Source organism: Halyomorpha halys, unplaced genomic scaffold (genome assembly GCF_000696795.3).
Source record: "Halyomorpha halys isolate HHAL.00 unplaced genomic scaffold, Hhal_1.1 Scaffold185.1, whole genome shotgun sequence".
In the NCBI taxonomy this organism is placed as follows: Eukaryota; Metazoa; Arthropoda; class Insecta; order Hemiptera; family Pentatomidae; genus Halyomorpha; species Halyomorpha halys.
Window position 1 is genome coordinate 1,889,589 of NW_027106126.1, and position 18,120 is coordinate 1,907,708.

Sequence of the window (18,120 nt, forward strand, 5' to 3'; positions counted from 1 at the left end):
TTTAATTTGTAGCAATTGTTATCATTGAAAAATAATAGTACTAGGTTTTAATTTGTAGCAATTGTTATCATTGAAAAATAATAGTACTAGGTTTTCTGTACGATGCACATTTTTGGAGCTATTTAATAAAAATTGAAAAAACAAATTGTTAGTACTTTTAGGCTATTATATCGGTTTTACATGTTTGTCGAAGCTATGAATTCTATTCTGAGAGATCCCAAAAATTTGTTTTTTAAAACCGATTTACCAAACCTTTTTCGTGTAATTTGACTGGGCTGTATGACAACATAACAGAATTAAAAAATAAGAACAACACTCATACATCAAGTAAACATTAACAAATATTAACTACGAACTTCTCAGACAGGTTACAAAATCAGTTTCAGGATAGATTTTATATTAAATCTTAGTGAATACGATCTTTACCCAACGGCTTTGATCGATAAATTAAAAAGAATTAATAATGAATTGCAAAAAGTAGATTAAACAGTTCATCATTAAAATGGGTGAAAATGTATGTACTTAAAAAAATATCGAAGAAGTAATTCATGATTTTATTAATCAAATATCAGGAAAAGTAATGCCTAAGAATGTTTAATTTATTTTTTTCCATACCTTACATTGTTATTGGCCATAATTGGTAAAGACGGTCTCTAATCTTCGTAAATTAAAATGGTAATAAAAATCAAAACATTTTAAACTAAAAAAATGTATTAGAATCATTAAAATGTATATTACGAATATCATCATAAGCAAAATTATTTTTCCGAAATTAAACATACTAAAATTCAGTAAATTCAGATTAAACGACATTAAAATTTGGATTTTCTGTAATAACTAATTAATATATAATTAAAAGAAAACCAAATATTGCACAAATAATTACATACAAAGGACTATTTATATTTTTATAAATCTAAACCTATAATTTATTCAGTCAGTTTAGTCAATTTCATGTACTCATGACAGCATTAGATTTTCAACCGACCCCAAGTAGAGATGCAATTGTACGATTGTTGAGGCGTCTATCATCATCTATGACTCCATATTCTACACAACCTGAAAATGAATTATTAATTTTCAGATAATTATTGTGATATGCAGAGAACCATTTAGGCATTTTGATATGTGCCTTCTTGACAATTAGATATTAATCACAAGTATCAATGATAATGCCAAAAAAGCCTTCAAAGCTGTGATGAAATAAATCATAATCAGTTAAAAATACAATCCTCATCTAATGATAATATTAAAATATCGTTGGCTCTTTGAATAGATACTCTTAGTTGAATTTTCTTGAAATGTTTTTTTTTTTCATTGGATATTTAAAGGTTAATGATTTGTGGCTTGAGAATAAAATCTATGGTATATTGTAACTGTTGTTGAAATATAAATGCTTTCAGAATGGAGATTTTTGTATGATTAAACGAATTAGTTGACGGAATTCGATGCAATTGATATAAGATCCATTTTACACTAATCTTCCACTTTCTTTAAAACTTGGGAAGAATCAGATGAGCCTTTTTTTTAATATATATATATGCTGAAGAAAATAAGTTTAGACATGAAAAAGTGCATTATTTGTTTACGAATGAGCAAGTTAAAGAAGCGGATGGAACTTAGGGAATAAGTATTGGCATGGTCTAGTATAAAGTTTTACAAATCTATCACATATTTTCTCCTACGCATACGCATGCGTATTTGTCTGGATGTACCTTTATTCCGAAAACAGCCCTTCCAATTTTGCTTAAAGTTGGAGAAACGTCAAGGATTAATGTGTAGATGGTCTGTTATAATTTTATCGAGTCACATCAATTACTTTCGCTTACCCATTAGAAATACTAATTTCTTGGTTACACTTATGTTTCAGTTCGCTGGTGTTTCTCAAGGTACTATTTTCGGTTCCATCCTCTACACAGTCTATATAGCTGATATCTCGACCAATACTATCCCCACCAGCTAAGCCGATGTGCTCGAAATTAATAATAACTCTTTAATTCATCCAAAATTCTTCAATCCTATATCACCACCTTCGAAGAACGGTGTAGAAATTGGAGGTTAAAAATAAATTCCAACAAATCCCATCAAATTGCCTTTACCCTTCGGCGTAAACCTACCGACTGCTCTACAGTATCCTTTAATAATGTTGTTCATACCCCTGTCCAACAGATCCGCTACCTTGGACTACATCTGGACAAACGATTAACCTGGAATCCTCACACCAGACTGAAAAGACAGCAAACTGCACGTCGATTCCGACAACTACAGCAGTTACAAAATAAACGGTCTAAACTTCTTATGCATTACAAAATACTGATCTACATGACAATACTAGGCCTATTTGGACATACGGAGTCAACCTTTGGGGCTCCACTCTACCTTCTAATTCCTTTCATATCCAATCCTTACAATTACGATCCTTTGTAAAATCCTCAGTGCACCTTACTTTGTCACAAATAAAATCATCCATAAAGACCTTAATGTCCCATAAATACTCGAACCAAATTTCAATCCCTCCATTATAAACTCAATAAGCTCCAGCACTGACTAACCACCTAACCTTGTTTCCTCTTCCGTTCCTGACAATCCTCCGAGGCCTCTGAAAAGAAGATGGCCTCGAGACCTTCTAATGTGGAATTATTACTAGAGTGCTACCAATGTGTAGTTCTTCTATACTCCTGTATCATATCTTGATAGATGATCATAAATCAAATTTACTAGATGTATTGTTATTTAAATATAGTAGTAAATATCATTAAATAGAAACGACTCTGTTTCAACAACGTCCAATTAATTTTATTCTCAAACGACTTGTTATAATTGAAATATACAGGAAAAAAAAAACAATAATTTCCCAAACAAGATACTTTGCAAAATAAAAGTGGAGGGGAGGAAAGACATAATTAAATAGTTATACTGACAGACTTTTCTTCAAAAAATCCCCTCACTTATTTTATTTTGCTTGATTTAACTATGAATATAAAATTCCTAACGATTTTAGAATGATACTGAATCAAAATACTTACCAACTATGGTTTCATTCAGCATTCTTATTTCACCAACGCTATCTATATTCTTAACATTGTGCATGTCATAGGCAATAGTACTATTGAATATATTCCAAGCTGATTGTATTGGTCCAACTTTATTAAGGAAAATAGCAGAAATGTCATTTTCGTAATCTCTTCTTATGCAAGTGACTGAAAATGCATATTACAATATCATAATTAATACAATACAATATTATTACAATGAATAATTAAAAATATAGCACAATAAAATTGATAGCGTAATATATATATATATATATATATATATATATATATAATATGTAACTAAGTAAAATATAATATAAAATATGTAACTATTGAAATTTTATATCTGAGTAATTTCTGAACATTTACAATAAGTCAGAACTAATATTGTATTATTTGAATTTAAACTTCAGAAAAATATTATAATTTATTTTTACATCTACTGGTAAAACGTAAATAGTAAACTGATAATTTATGATTAAGCATTGTTAAAGCTTTTTAGAGAGATTTAAAATAATTACTTATAAATTCAATAACCGGTTGCGAGAGGATTTTGTTGCTTAATTTGTTGGACAAATGGTTTATCTTAAAAGCTTCTACTTATATTATGAATATCATAAATTTGTCTGGAATTAATTAAGCAATCATCAATACCTTGTAATACAATTTCACAAACTTGATGTGATGTTCTTGTTGCCATATGAATTGTGTTTGTTAAAATATTTCCAATAAATTTAAAAAAGAAAACAGATTTATAATTTTTTAAAGTATATTTTCACATTCCCGGATTAAAATTTATCCTACAATGGTTTTGTTAATTTAATCATATATCAACATGACTTTAATTATCAAAGTTATTCTATACTACCTTAATTGGACCCTGTAATCAACATCTTATAATGTCATAAGACGGAGATGATGCATTATAAGATGTTGCATATATATATGTGTATATTCCATGTACTAATAATGTTATTATACTTTTATGAAGGGTACGAACAAAAAAAAAAATCATAAATCGACTCACTATTAGAAATAGTAACATTTTCTTCCACTGTAGATCCATTATTCACCGAGAGTGGAGGAGTATATACTTCTTGACAAATCACAGGGTACTGGGGATCTGAACTCAAAACGAATTGCTTGGTGCTCCTGGTGCTTTAAACAGAGTAATTAATATTGCCATTAATATACTTTAAGTTGTGTTAGAAATTAGAAGAAAAAAATAGAAATATTCCACAATTTCATTAATTTCTTCTAAAACAAAACAATTTTAATAATGATATTTATTTTGTGTTTACTGAAACCTAATATACTGCGGGTTTTTTTTTTAAATAATTTAGTTAACTATACAGTTACAAAAAAAAAAAATACTTTTTTTAATATTATTAATACTTTCCAGAGGATAGTGTCTCAAAGGTTTGATAAAAAACATTTTTATATTTTTTCTTCAAAGGTTCTCCTACTTGGCCTGTGCATTACATTAAATTCGCATAGAATTACGCTTCCTTTATAAAATAGATTATAGACTATCAACTATTAATCTTCCAATATAAATTATTTTTTAAGTTATTAAATTTCAAACTTTATTCAAATAATTACGAATATCATTAAATTTTCAATGTTACTAAATTAATTTTTAATGCTCAATTATTTTAAACTTTTTAAACCTTTTTTTTTTTTAAAAAAAAAAAGAACTTAATACGAAAATAAGAGTTTATATTTATTCATTTTTAAATAATAATATTTTAAATTTTTTTTTTTTTTGACATGTTTATTTCAGTTTAAAGTTCCTAATAAAATTAAGTTTTCGCTATTTCATAATCGTTTATCACTAAGAATTTTAAATTCATTATTAGTTTGATTTGAAGTCTACTATTTCCGGAATGAATAGAAGTGATATAAGATGTACTTACCTGGAATTAGTATCATTCGTTGTGTTTATGGATGAAATCTCAAGGTCATTGCTGATTTTTTTGTTGATGTTTAATGATTTTCCAGCATAACAAATGACAGGATGTGTTGGATGCGGCTGTAAGACAAATACTGAGGGCCATTCTTTTATTTCTGAGCTCTCTGACCTATCAATTAATGCTTTGGCTTAAAACATGCACGTGTTTAAAAAACATATTTACTAAAATAGTGTAGTGATTTTCAAATTAAAAGAAAATTTCTTAAGATATCTGAAAATTATAAAAAAAGTCCCATTATCCGATTAACTAAATTTTAAAAAATCTTATTTATTGATATTTACAACTGCATTAGAAATACAATAAGTAAATTTGATGTAAGTTATACAATGGCATGACACAGTCGTGTGGAGAATCTACCTATTGTTAAACCAAAGTATCTTACATTTGGAAATAACTACAGCAGAACAACGAAAATTCGAACATTTATCACTATCATATTCATTTCTCCATATCTATACATTTTGACCATCACCTATTGTAACCCAAAGTCTATGATAAGTGAGCGTGTTGTATTCCTACTACTCGTAGGGGTTAGTCGAATCTCGACTCTTTCTTTCCTGTGTTTAGGGATTTATGGCAAAACCTAGCCACTTTAGCCATTACTAAACATTCCCTCCACCACCAACTGCCCAGAACCAATATCCCAGCAAAGTTCCCCCAACAGAATATGACACCGACCAAAGCAGTTTTATTTCTACTTCCCACAGAAGACTTTAGACCTAGCATTGTCCAAGGGGGAACGATATTGGGGAGCCCCAATGATTAGAATGGGTTAGGAAAATGGAATATGTCTCAAGAAAAATCTTGTTATCCTCCAAAACTATAAATTTATCAATCATGCCTATAATTTATTAATCATTAATTTACCATTTCTATGCACGGAGACCTAGATTCACCCCCGACTTATTTAAATTTCAAGTATAACAATTATGTGGACCTGAGTGATTTGAGATTCATAAATTTTATTATTTTGTCTATGCATTCTGCTAAGTCTTTAAGGGCCAATGCTCTTGTACGAGAGATTTTATTATTTTCGAAGGCTTGACGAAATGATGAGCATTCTTCAATTATATGCTTTATCAATAATGGGGACTGACAGGTTTGGCATATAGGTTGGTCCTCTTTTGTGATTAAGTGGAGGTGTGTTAATGTGGAATGTCCTATTCTTACTCTTGCAACAACCACTTCTTCTCTTCTGTTTCCTCTTATGGCACTTGTCCACTTTTGTTTTTTTTAAACATTTCTTAGTTTATTAGTGAGAGGTACGTCAGCCCACATTGAATCCCAACTTTTTCGGATTCTGTTCCTTAAATATGCCTTTATGTCTTTCGGCTCGTAAATTACAAAAAATAAGGTAAGGATTGGTACTTCTCTTTTGATGACTAGTTGTCAAATATCATGTACTCGACTGAATAACGGTATCGAAACTTTGACGGTATCGTAAGACCCAACTTACATTAACACCTATCTCTTCCTCAGGCATTTAGCGCAGTCTGGTGGCAAAGTAGGAACGGCGAAAAATGAACCCTTAAATTTTTTTGAATTCAATGACCTTGACCCGAACTAAGCCATACAGAGGCCACTAGACTGTTAATTTTGAGAACACCCGCCCTGTTTGTATTACCTTGTTTGTAATGCGGAAATGATGAGCTTTCAACCTAAAAAAAAAAAAATTGCGCAGAGTTAATCAGGAATACGTTGTTATATTACAGAGTCGTTCTAAAGAAATTTGGTGGATTATTCCATGATAATACCGACGCTCTTTATGTTCAATCTTCGATCAGTACTGTTCATGATTTCTGTTAAATTCAAGTGGCTTGTCAAGTTTCTACTGTAGATTAACAAAGGATATTTAAGTTTTTATGTTACGAATTGATATTTTTAATCATTCTATCGGGTACTCAATCATTGATGAAATATTTGCCAAAAGTAGGCATACTACTTTTTTAAATTGTACCAGCCGGAAAGAAGTTGATAAGTATAGTTTCCCAATTCTAAACTTACTAAAAACTTTGATTCAGGTACTTACATATTATTCTCCTTTAAGGTACTTTTAAGATCCGCCTTCTCAGTTATTAGATTAGTGGAATTTTTATCTTTTACTTTTTCATCACTGGAATTCCAACTTGCTCTTCCAAGCTTCATATCAGGTGCATTGGGTCCAGGCTTGGTAACAACCACTTTTGTAGGAGTCGAGCTATAAAAATAATTTCAATTAATGAGTAATTGATATTAGAAAATGTAACGTTTAAAAATATAAATATATAAATGCGTTTATAAGTGCCAATATTAAAGCAAAACAAGCGATATGTATGTACATAGTTGGAATTATTACTTGAAAGTATCCATTCAAAAACTAATCTATTTAATCTCAACGTTTTGGGTGTCATCATTCTATCTTCTTGTACTTAGCAATTTACATTAAAATTAATTTGAAAAGTAAGAGACTTCCCGAAACGTTTTGATTAAATAAATGAGTTTTTAAACAAAGGATACTCAATGAGGAAAATATTTTCATTTCACCCGATTAGTATTTAGTCTTTAGTTTTTTTGGAACTTTCTCTAAAATAAATGGGGTTGTACATTTTGTTATTTCTTTGGTATATTAAATTTTCTTTTCGAATTCCTTGTAAAAATTATACATAATTTTTTTACATTTTTTATTGTTATTATTGTACTTCCTGAATTGGCATCACTTTTTTCGTATTTTCGAAATGTTTTATTTATATTTTCGGTATACGACGAATTATGATTTATTTTTCAGAACTTTATAAGTTGTCTTTGCGAATCTGAATATTGTATACGGATCAACCGTCTCGCAAAGTTTAGGGTCTAAGATGCGATCCTTACCAAAGATAAGGAATCGTATCCTTGAATCTATCACATCTACAGATGATGTGGTAGGCAGTCTCATCATCCTTTCTGCAGAACCTTCAACTGACATTGTCTCGTGTATAGACCTGTCCCCCATCATAGAGTGCTCCTGTCCATATTAAGAAGAGTGTTACTTCTTTTTGTGCAGGACCCCTTTAGGAACAACTTTGACTGCTCTAGTCTTACTCTAGTATCTTGATGCTCTAACAGCATCTTACTTACTGTGCTATCCAGCTCAATTATGATAATAACTAAATTAATTTATTTGTAATGTAGAGTGCTATAAAGAAGCTGAAGAAGATGGACACAAATTAATTATGAACTCTACAAGACACTAATCCGGCCAGTCCTCACTTACGGATCGGAAGCCTGAACCCTGACAAGTGCTGAAGGAAAGGAAATCTTGATCTTCGAAAGAAATTTTTTTTTTTTTTGTTTCACATCCCCTTTATTCATTAAATAATTCGAAAGAAAAATTCTGTGCCGAATATTTGGCTGTGTCAAGGTTGGCGAGAATTGGAGGAGGCGAACCAATAGGGAGGTCTACGAGCTGTTATACAGGGAGATGTGATACAGCACATAAGGCTGAGGAGGCTGCACTGGGCTGGCCATGTCGTCAGGATGCCAGCTGTTGAGATCCCGAGGAGGTTGCTAAACAGTAGGCTGCATCGGACCAGAGGAAGAGGCAGGCCAAGGCTGAGATGGGAGGGTGCCGTCATGAGGGTTCCAGGGAACTTCTGAGCATCCGCAACTGGAGAGCGGCCGCATAAGACCGAGCACATGGCGAAGACTCATTGAGGAGGCCAAGGTCCAAATTGGACTGTAGCGCCACGGATAGATAGAAATAAAACCAAAATAAAAATAAAATATTAATATCAATGAATTTTAAGGCTAATACCACACATAGAGTGACTAGTGGTGACTTGGAGATCAGGGGCAACTTACTAACTATCGTTACTAGTCCAATCCTTTAAGTCACAAGTCTCCTGCTGTGTAGCCCTAGCCTCAGACACGCCGTGAGCTAAAGATAACCAAACTATCATTTCATAATTCAGGGTATTTATATAAATATTACTTCAACTCACATAATTTCAGCACTCGCCAACTCTGTTGAGATGAAAATCGTTGTGAGTGCAAAAGTGGAAAGCCAGACCTGAAAAATATCATGACGTCTTGACTATGACTATTGTAGGATTTTATTAATTTTCATTTTAAACTTAATACTATATTTTTAAAAAGATATTTTACTATATAATATAAATGGAAAATTCCTAAGCCATATTCACACGGTCCTAAACAATAACAAGAAGAACTTAACCAAAAGACAAATTTTTCCTGAGTGTTCACACCATGTACATTAGCAAGCAAAATTATTGAGTACTTAGAAAAAATCCACATTTTTATCGGTTATCGTATAAAAATAAACGACGATTAAGTCCTTTACTAAAATAGCGATAGTGATACGTATAGATATTGATACAATGGTTCAAATAATTGTTACTAAATATTATTATTACAGTTTTCTTTTCCTAATGAGGATTATTAGTCAACGAAAATTAAAGGAAACATTTTTTTTTTTCTTAACCATGAACGAGATCAAATTGATAAGTATATCCTACATATGTTCAATAATAATTGTTTCAATATCCAGTCGAAATCATATTGAAGAACTATTTTGTTAAAATTGAACTAAACATGTTAACAGTTTTGTGCTATAAAAAATTATTAGTTTGAGTTTTTTGGAATTTACTTCTGACATGTTTTTTAATGTGTCATTAAATGTGAATCTTCAAACTTTAGTTCCGTGAAATTTTTTTAAACAAAAGTGTGTTTAAATTCAACTTATTAGTAGATTTTTGTGCCATCCACGTGACCAGCGATGTTATATGACTCCTAGTCCTGATGAAAGGTTAATGGATAGATAAAGAGTGTATGAGAGTATCGTTTTTCCTAATACTTCCTGTAATCCGAACTTTTCAGTAATTCGAATATCCCCCTTTAGAAATTAGTTCGGATCATTGAGATTACACTGTATACTGTTTATACTGAGATTAATACTGATATTATACTATTAATTGTATTTACTGAGATTATACTGTATTAATAGTTTGGTAAAAACATTCAAACCCTTAATACATAAAAACAAAGTTTACACTGTAAATAACTGGAGCACTTATCCTGAACTAAATAGTAATTTTGTTTCATAGATTTTAATATAAATTAGCATTGTAAAATGAAACCATTACCTCTAACTTTTCATTAATAGTAGATTTTACCTTGACTTGTCTACGCTCTTGTTATAAAATAGAGTTATTTATTTACGTACTACAGTTTAATTATAGTCAATTCTTTTTTTTTTTAAATAAATAAAAGACTAAAGTTCATCACACATTGACCTCAAACGTGCCAATGTGTAGCTAGTAGGAACTGATAAATATGTGGTAATATTTCTGATAATATTTAGATGATGGAAAGATTATTAAATTTAATAATTTCGGAAAAAATAATTTTTATTATGAGTTACTACCATAATTAAATTAAGTATTTCGTATTTTCTGCTTTAATTGTTTTTTTTTATACTGAAAATTCTATAACTATTGAGATTTTTCCTTAATGATTTGTTATGACCAGCCGCAAATATTATTTTTATTCTCATGTAAAGTATTGAAATTGGAAAAATTGTGATGTTGTTTAGCTTGATGAACAACGGATTGTTATATTTATTTCTTTATTCTAATTGATATTATATATTGTCATATTAAACGTAATTTTTTTTTTCAAGAAACCAAGGAAGAAATAAAGAGCATCAGAATCAGAGGGGTAATGATGAAGAGATGCCTCCACTCGTTGTTTATAAATTTTTCCCTTTAAAAAAAAAACAGGGATGATTTGAAATCAGACAATTGTTTCTGTCCTTACAAAAATATTTTTTTATGTTAGTCTGTATCCTTTGCTCTACTTCCAAAAAAAAATGTAGGTTTAGTTAAAAGATCAGATTATTTAGTTTAAAAACTTACGGATCGTAAATTGTAGCTCAATATAATCCAAACAAAAGATCTATTGGATAATCGTTTGATTGATGGTGTGAAATCAATAAGAAGATAATCCGGGAGCGATCAAAAGAAAAAAAGATCAGAAGAGTAATTACCTTTTCCATGGCGTCGGCAACTTCTATGGAGAAGGACGAACACACACTGTAACCCCTCCTTCTGACATTCGATAAGACGTCAGTTTTGTCATCGTTTGACGTATAACCGTATTAAACATTATACAGTGTAGAATTCCTTTTCCTTCTGCCTACCAGGTTGTCTATAAATTGTTGAAATAAATCTTATTTATACGAAGCTATTTAACAAACATCCTGTACAAAATATTAATATATATGATCTCTTGAAATTTCTTCTGAACCGAATGTCGCACACGATCAATTTCTCTATAACCATATTCTTCTGCTTAAATCCCGAATATGCTAAACGTAATATCAATTTGTAATCATGAATGGAAGATTGAACCAAAAAAATAAGTAATTTTTCCTGGAAATAAGTGCATAAGAGATACAACTTTATAATTTAGTACATATCGATATCCTTAATAACATATTATGTGACGTATAGTTCATTTATATAATTGATATAAAACTACATGAACCAATATCTACTGAAACCGAAGTTATTATTGGTTAACTTAATAATTTATAATGTTATAATAATTATTACTATTATTCATTATACACTTTCAAAGAATAAAAATATATTGATTGGAGAAGATGGTCGGGAGGGTGCAGTCAGCAAAGGAACAACATAAATAAACAAACAAAATATTTATTTATGCCGACGCTTCGATCTGATTTTCAGGTCTTCATCAGGGCTATAAAAACCAAAAGACAACAACCATAATTTAAAGAGAAAAACAAAATTATAAAAATAAAAATAAAATAGATAAAACTATATATATAAATAAAATAAATAATAGACTAAAAAAGTTTGAAATATACACAATAATGGAATGAAAATATAAGTTAGTTGATTACTAACTATAGACAAGACAGTAGTAAATTGATTACATTATAATTTATATACATATAAACGTTAGCAACAAATAAAGGATACAGTGGAAAGAATCTATAAAGAATTAGTTAAAGAAATTAAAAAAGAACAGGGGATAAGAAGAAATAAATGGAGAAAGGGGAATGAAAAAAGTACGAAATGAGAGACTAAAATTATAGGAGAATCCAGGCTACGTTGTTATAAATTGCAGGAAAAGCCGCTAGAGTGCAGGTCGGCAAAAGACTTTACATAAACAGAAATCTAAAGGTCAAAAGATCGTAGAGATAAAATAATCAATTTGAGAGCAAAAAAAAAAATTCTCTTTAAATGATGGTTGTTGTCTTTTTGTTTTTATAGCCCTGGTGAAAATCAGGTCGAAACGTCGGCATAAATACATATTTTTTTGTCCCCCCCCCCGACCATCTTCTCCAATCAGTAATCTACGGTCAACTATATACACCTGATAATAAAAATATATAATTATATATGTAATACTTAGGTTTACATGATCGTATGTAAACACAAACACATTGTCCACTTTTTTGAACTTTGTTCAGACCGCAAGACAAAATGGACATAATAGGACAAAACGCACATCATTTAGTCTTTGGGAACTCTAGTAGATGAAGGGCGACCAAGAGTTGTTGGAAGACATGAGAAACACTAAATTGCAACTTTTTCTATCGTTTCTATGCTTACACGGTTGGTTAGTTACTTGTGTTGCTATTTTTGTGAATTTACCTCTTTTCTCTTTCAAGTGGTTATTGGTTATCTCTGACATTGTTTTTATCAAATTTTTCTTAAGTTATTATCAATTTGGGAACAGCCTTGAGAGGAAGAAAACCCTTTGTTGTAATGCCAAATTTAGTCCACAATCTCGTGCGCTAAATTCTATTAAAAGAGAAGACTACTACAAAGAATTTTTCTATTCTATTCTTTAAAGAACACTTCTACGTGAACAAAACACAAACACTTCAATATAAAGCCGTAACAAAACTTTTCTTGTTTTATTTATAGTCCCACCACATTGAAGAATACATTGGATGTAAACCTGATTGTAGCAATGTAAGCAACTACTTATGGGCTCCAGGGTCCTGTTTCATAATGAAAGCTAAAATTATTGGTTCATAAATACAAGTATGGAAACAACGTGGTAATAACAATAATACTTATTTTTTTTCATAATAGGGATGCCTAAAATTGAATTAAAAAGTAGTAATGTGCAAGTTACTATTGTACAAGTTAGTGTAAGTATTAAGTTAAATCTACAAGACTAATAGTATTAATTTGTACTTCATTATGATACAGGGTCCAGGTCTCCTAGTAGGATGGATTTGATTTGTCTATAATAACCAAAACCGACTATTTTTTCCTTCCCGGAAAGAATTAATAATTGTAAATTATTTGAACAAAATGAAAAAAAAAATGAATCTAAGGATTGTATACTATACAATTTACATTTTATTAGGACGGTTAACTGTTATTGATTTTGTCCGGTACGGACGAAAGAGTCCATTTTTTCCATGATCTAAATCAAATCCACCCTTGCTTAGTAGGTAGCCCGTGTTAAAAAAAAGTGATTTATTTCTTACTGAGGCATTGCTTTTCTCAAGATGACTAACTATCAGAAAATGTAGTATAATGTCAAAACCATTTGGAAATATTTTCATTCTATTTTTTAATATAATTATTAATTTCGTTGCGGTGGATAGTTTCCAAGACAATGAGCCTAGAATCGACAGTTATAGAAAATGTTAGAATGTCCTTCAATAAAATAAACCTACCAAGGAAATAAATTTAGATTTTTAATGCCGATCTGAACCTAAACCAAAAAAGAACTATCTGACAGTTTTTATTTTGTTTTTAGACTATTATTTTTAAAAGCCCAATTACCTTGGGCTTAGCAAAACACGTCTACGTGAACAAAATCCTAACACTTCAATCTGAAGTCCTTGGAAAACTTTCCTGGTTTTATTTACCACCATGCATAGTGATTCGCCAATGATGAAATCAAACACAAGTACAGCGCTTTTTCCTACTTCATTCCAAAGCATCCTATCCCGCTTGCTCAATAATCTCTGTTGCCCGGAGATTTCTGCGAGATGATGAAATAGGTTCTTTGCCATAAAATGATTTCATCTCCATCGTGGAATAGGGTGAAAAAAATTCTATCACGAATCAGTAAATTTAATACTTTTATCTAACACCACAATTTTCATAGCATCTAATTAAAGCGCTAAGCTTTTCGGGGGAACATGAAGGATAGTTTTTATCAATTTTGTTCCCAAACTATGTGCAAGTCTTAACAAGAAAAAATTAAGAAATACACTTTATGAGCTCATTTTTAATGAGATGTTTTTCGTTGACCGTAAAATCAATACAAGGAGATGTTGAAGGGTGCGGTCAATAATTACACACAAATAAGTAAAATTTATTTTATTTGTGTCGACATTTCGACTTGAATTTCAGACCTTCATCAGGACTGAAAGTAAAAACGAGATAACAACTTTAATTTAGAGAAAAATAAAAATAAAATAACCAACAAACTAAGAAACACATATAACAATAAATTGAGTAAATAGTATATACCACTAACAGAAGATGAAATATAATATTCTGGGGGTTAGAATTATAAAAAATAAATAATGAAATAAAAGTTAGTAGAAATCAGACAGTGCTCATGTAAATAAAGAAACTAACTTAGTGAAAGGTGCGGGAGAATATGTAAATAATGAAAAATTGAAATTAATATAAAAATTATGAAAGTAATGATTAAAAATATATAAATTATAAAAAATTGAAATTAACGATGTATATGATATAATGGGCAAGAATCAAAACGATAAACGATGATTCAATTGGTAAAAGATGCATAGTAATACAGATGAGTAAAAAGTAATAAGCTCAAATAAATACTGAGTGTCAGGAAAGGTGAATAAGGAAGGAACAACGTGTGGCGGTGGGAAGAAGGAAGCCAAATTAGAAATTTCAGATGTTAATTAAATTACATTAATTACATTTATTTATGTTAATTTCAATGTTTTCATTATTTATATATTTTTAATCATTACTTACAAAATTTATTACGTTAATTTCAAGTTTTCGTTATTTATATATTTTCCGTCATTACTTACATAATTTATTATATTAATTCCAAATGTTCATTATATAAAGTTTTTTCTTTACCTTTCGATGTTAATTTCTTTATTTATATGAGGACTGTAAGATTTTTAATAACTTTTCCATTATTTTATTCAGACATCTATATTATTATATCTTATCTGCTGTTAGTGCCATCTACTATCTACTTAATTTATTGTAATATACGTTTCCTAGTTTGTTTGTTCTTATTTTCCTTTTCTATTAATTAAGGTTGTTATCTCGTTTTTATTAAGATTATTAAGATCAGGACTAGAGATTGGTCGGTCATACATGAGTACGAATAGCGATCAACTTTACTTGTTTTCGCAAAGAAAAGAGATACGGTACAGGACTGGTTTCAGAAATTCAGGAGTTAGCTAGAAAAAAAAAATCAAAGAACTACCTATTAAGAGTCTGAATCAACTCAGGAGCGTCCCAGAATAAATAAGTTGTCTGCCACAACCAGATTAGAAACCGGGTCCATGAATTAAGGGTATGGGGCCTTACCCACTGAACTTCCGAAAATAAACAAAAACATGCGATTAAAAAAGTAATCTCTAGAGAAATTGGCTAATTTTTTTAACTTTCAACTATTTCTTTCGATGTTGTCAGAGAATCAAAGTAATCTTCTTATGGATTTTTCAATTTGCATGAAAAAAAAACTCAAATGACAGAATTGCAGCTTTAATATCCATTTTTCTTCCTTGTGGTATTTTTTTAGTTCACATCATCGATGATGCGGTTCTACAAACTAACAACTAATAATTAAACAGTATAATTTTCTAATTCAAACAGCTATGTGTTTCACTATTGGTTTTTGAATCATTAGTACTGATTCTCAACTTCTCTTGTTTGGTTCCTTATTGCTTTCACAATCTGCATTAAGCTCTCTTAACGAGTGTCCGAGAGTATAAAATCTGTCAACAGAAAGGCTCATTTGAAAAATTAAATGGGAAAATACTGCCACAGTAAATAATATAGAAATATCTGTTCTGAAACGAGCGAGGATTAATTTTAATACAAATTAGGGAGGTAAGTGCTTTATTTATATAGTAAATTCTCTGTTTGGTTCAGATATACTATAATATATAGTCAGGCCAGATATATATACTATGCAATACTTTTTATAAGGTCTTCCTTTTCAGCAAGTGTCCATTTTTGGTACCTACAAACACTAGTAGAGAGGATGAAAAAATTGTAAATTCTAATTATTAGGTTTCTATATGTTAAAGTGAGATGTAAAAATTCATTTTTTATTGTATAAATGTTGCTCTATGCCAAACTGTGAATATATCGATTATACCGGCTTGCAACGGTTTTATAGCAGTATTTGGAAGGCACTAAGAATTGTGTGTGTACTTGTATTGTTAGTTCTGACTACAGTAAGAACGTTTTATGTTATTTAACCGTAGCTAATAAAACAGTAAGAACAGTAAAACATTTTATTTGTGTCCACCAATCTCGCGTTCAATACTGTATAGTAGAGTTAAAGTGAGTAGATAATTGGGGCAGTAACATAACAAGCATTTTCTAACTAAAATATTCATTCATTAAAATATACTAACTTTAATATAAAATAAAATATTTATTGGTATTAATTAAAGTTTATTTAATATTACCTTTAAAAAAAGATAATGAATGAAATTGGAAAAATAAAAACTACAAAAACCTAATTAAAATTAATAATTATTTAAAGTATTAGGTATATTTTAAGAAAAATGAACCCTTTAAAGTTCTTTATTTTCTAATGAAGGAAAATGTTTGTTTGGTTCCTTATTGCTTTGACAATCTGCACTAAGCTCTACTATCGAGTGTACGAGAGTTTCTTTAGTGTGTATGTTGGTAACTCCTTCAATAAGATTATCTACCTCGAGTAGATGCACCAAAACAGCGTATATTCTTTGAATTATAGAAAGAATTGTGATTGTTTTTACCACCAACTTGGCAGCATCAGACAACACAAGGTTAAGATAACCACAATCAGACGCCATATAAAATTGCCTTGAATTACACTTCAAAATTAGGTCTTGAACTCCACTTCGATAACCTAGCACACTCTCAGTATAGTCATAACCATGAACTCGACGGTTATTGAAAATATTGATAAAGTACAGATTAAATTGTTTTTAACATCCTCCAAAGTGAAAGGAAAATTTCGTCGTTATAAACGGTGTACGTTACAACTACATACAGTTTTTTCATACTTCAAACAAATTGAAAACATCATTTGTACTTACGAAAAATGTATCACGCATATTTTATATTAAAAAAAGTTGATATTATTATTTTATTAATCTGTAGTTATGCCTTAATATAATAATATTTAAGGAAAAAATAAAGCATAATAAGATAGTATCGTCATAGTTGAAAATTTCCTTGCAGGCATTAGGCATCCTCGCAAATGTTAAGCCAAACATTTCTCTTATCGAACGCCTGAAAGTACAGCTACAGAAGATATTGTAAAGACGACATGGTGATTTCAAAATTTCTCAATTCATAATATGTCTTGAAATTTTTTTTTCAGCAAAACTAAATTTTTGGAAACTTGTTGGCAAAATTGAGCCGACGCTAAAAGCACTTTTACGTTTTCGATTAAGCTCCGGAGTTATGGAAAACCTCACAATATACTTATAAACAATATACCTAGGTAGAAACTGATATATTATTTTGTTAATATGTAGCTATGGCAATAATAAGATACATATTAAAAAATATATATAATAAAAAAAATCAGTATCATGATAATTTAAAAATTATCATCACAAATGTTAGCACAGTGATTGCGGTTTTCCTAAATCAATGATCCTAAACGCCAGAAGATTTGACTACAGATATTTTTGCAAAAATCATAATTATGGCGATTTCAAAATATCTGAATCCATGAAGAATCCTGTTTGAATTATTTTTTCGTTATAACCTAAATATTTGGAATTTTTAAGCAAAATCGGGCCGTTGTTTGAAACATTTTTTTAAAAAATTTGTTTCATTAAATGACCTATACTTTTTTAAAAATTATTACTTTCTAAAGGTCAATAATACAATGTTTTAATA

At 30.0% G+C, this 18,120-nt stretch overlaps 1 protein-coding gene across 4 annotated transcripts; it reads right to left on the reverse strand.

The window, feature by feature from the left end:
* Positions 1-538: 538 nt before the first annotated feature.
* LOC106679225 (uncharacterized) lies at positions 539-11,110 on the reverse strand. Of its 4 annotated transcripts, none has more exons than XM_067053689.1 (8): positions 10,900-11,024; positions 8,968-9,035; positions 8,828-8,903; positions 7,038-7,205; positions 4,952-5,116; positions 4,063-4,193; positions 3,027-3,200; positions 539-1,059 (listed from the first exon to the last, which is right to left on the reverse strand). In XM_067053689.1, the coding sequence occupies exons 4-8, from the start codon at positions 7,151-7,153 to the stop codon at positions 980-982; spliced, it is 666 nt and encodes a 221-aa protein (XP_066909790.1). In that variant the 5' UTR covers positions 7,154-7,205; positions 8,828-8,903; positions 8,968-9,035; positions 10,900-11,024; the 3' UTR covers positions 539-979. The 4 variants fall into 4 exon arrangements, with proteins under 4 accessions (XP_066909790.1, XP_066909789.1, XP_066909787.1 ...); XM_067053688.1 differs by having other exon boundaries at positions 8,828-8,918; XM_067053686.1 differs by lacking the exons at positions 8,828-8,903; positions 10,900-11,024 and adding an exon at positions 11,031-11,110.
* Between the last annotated feature and the right edge of the window lie 7,010 nt (positions 11,111-18,120).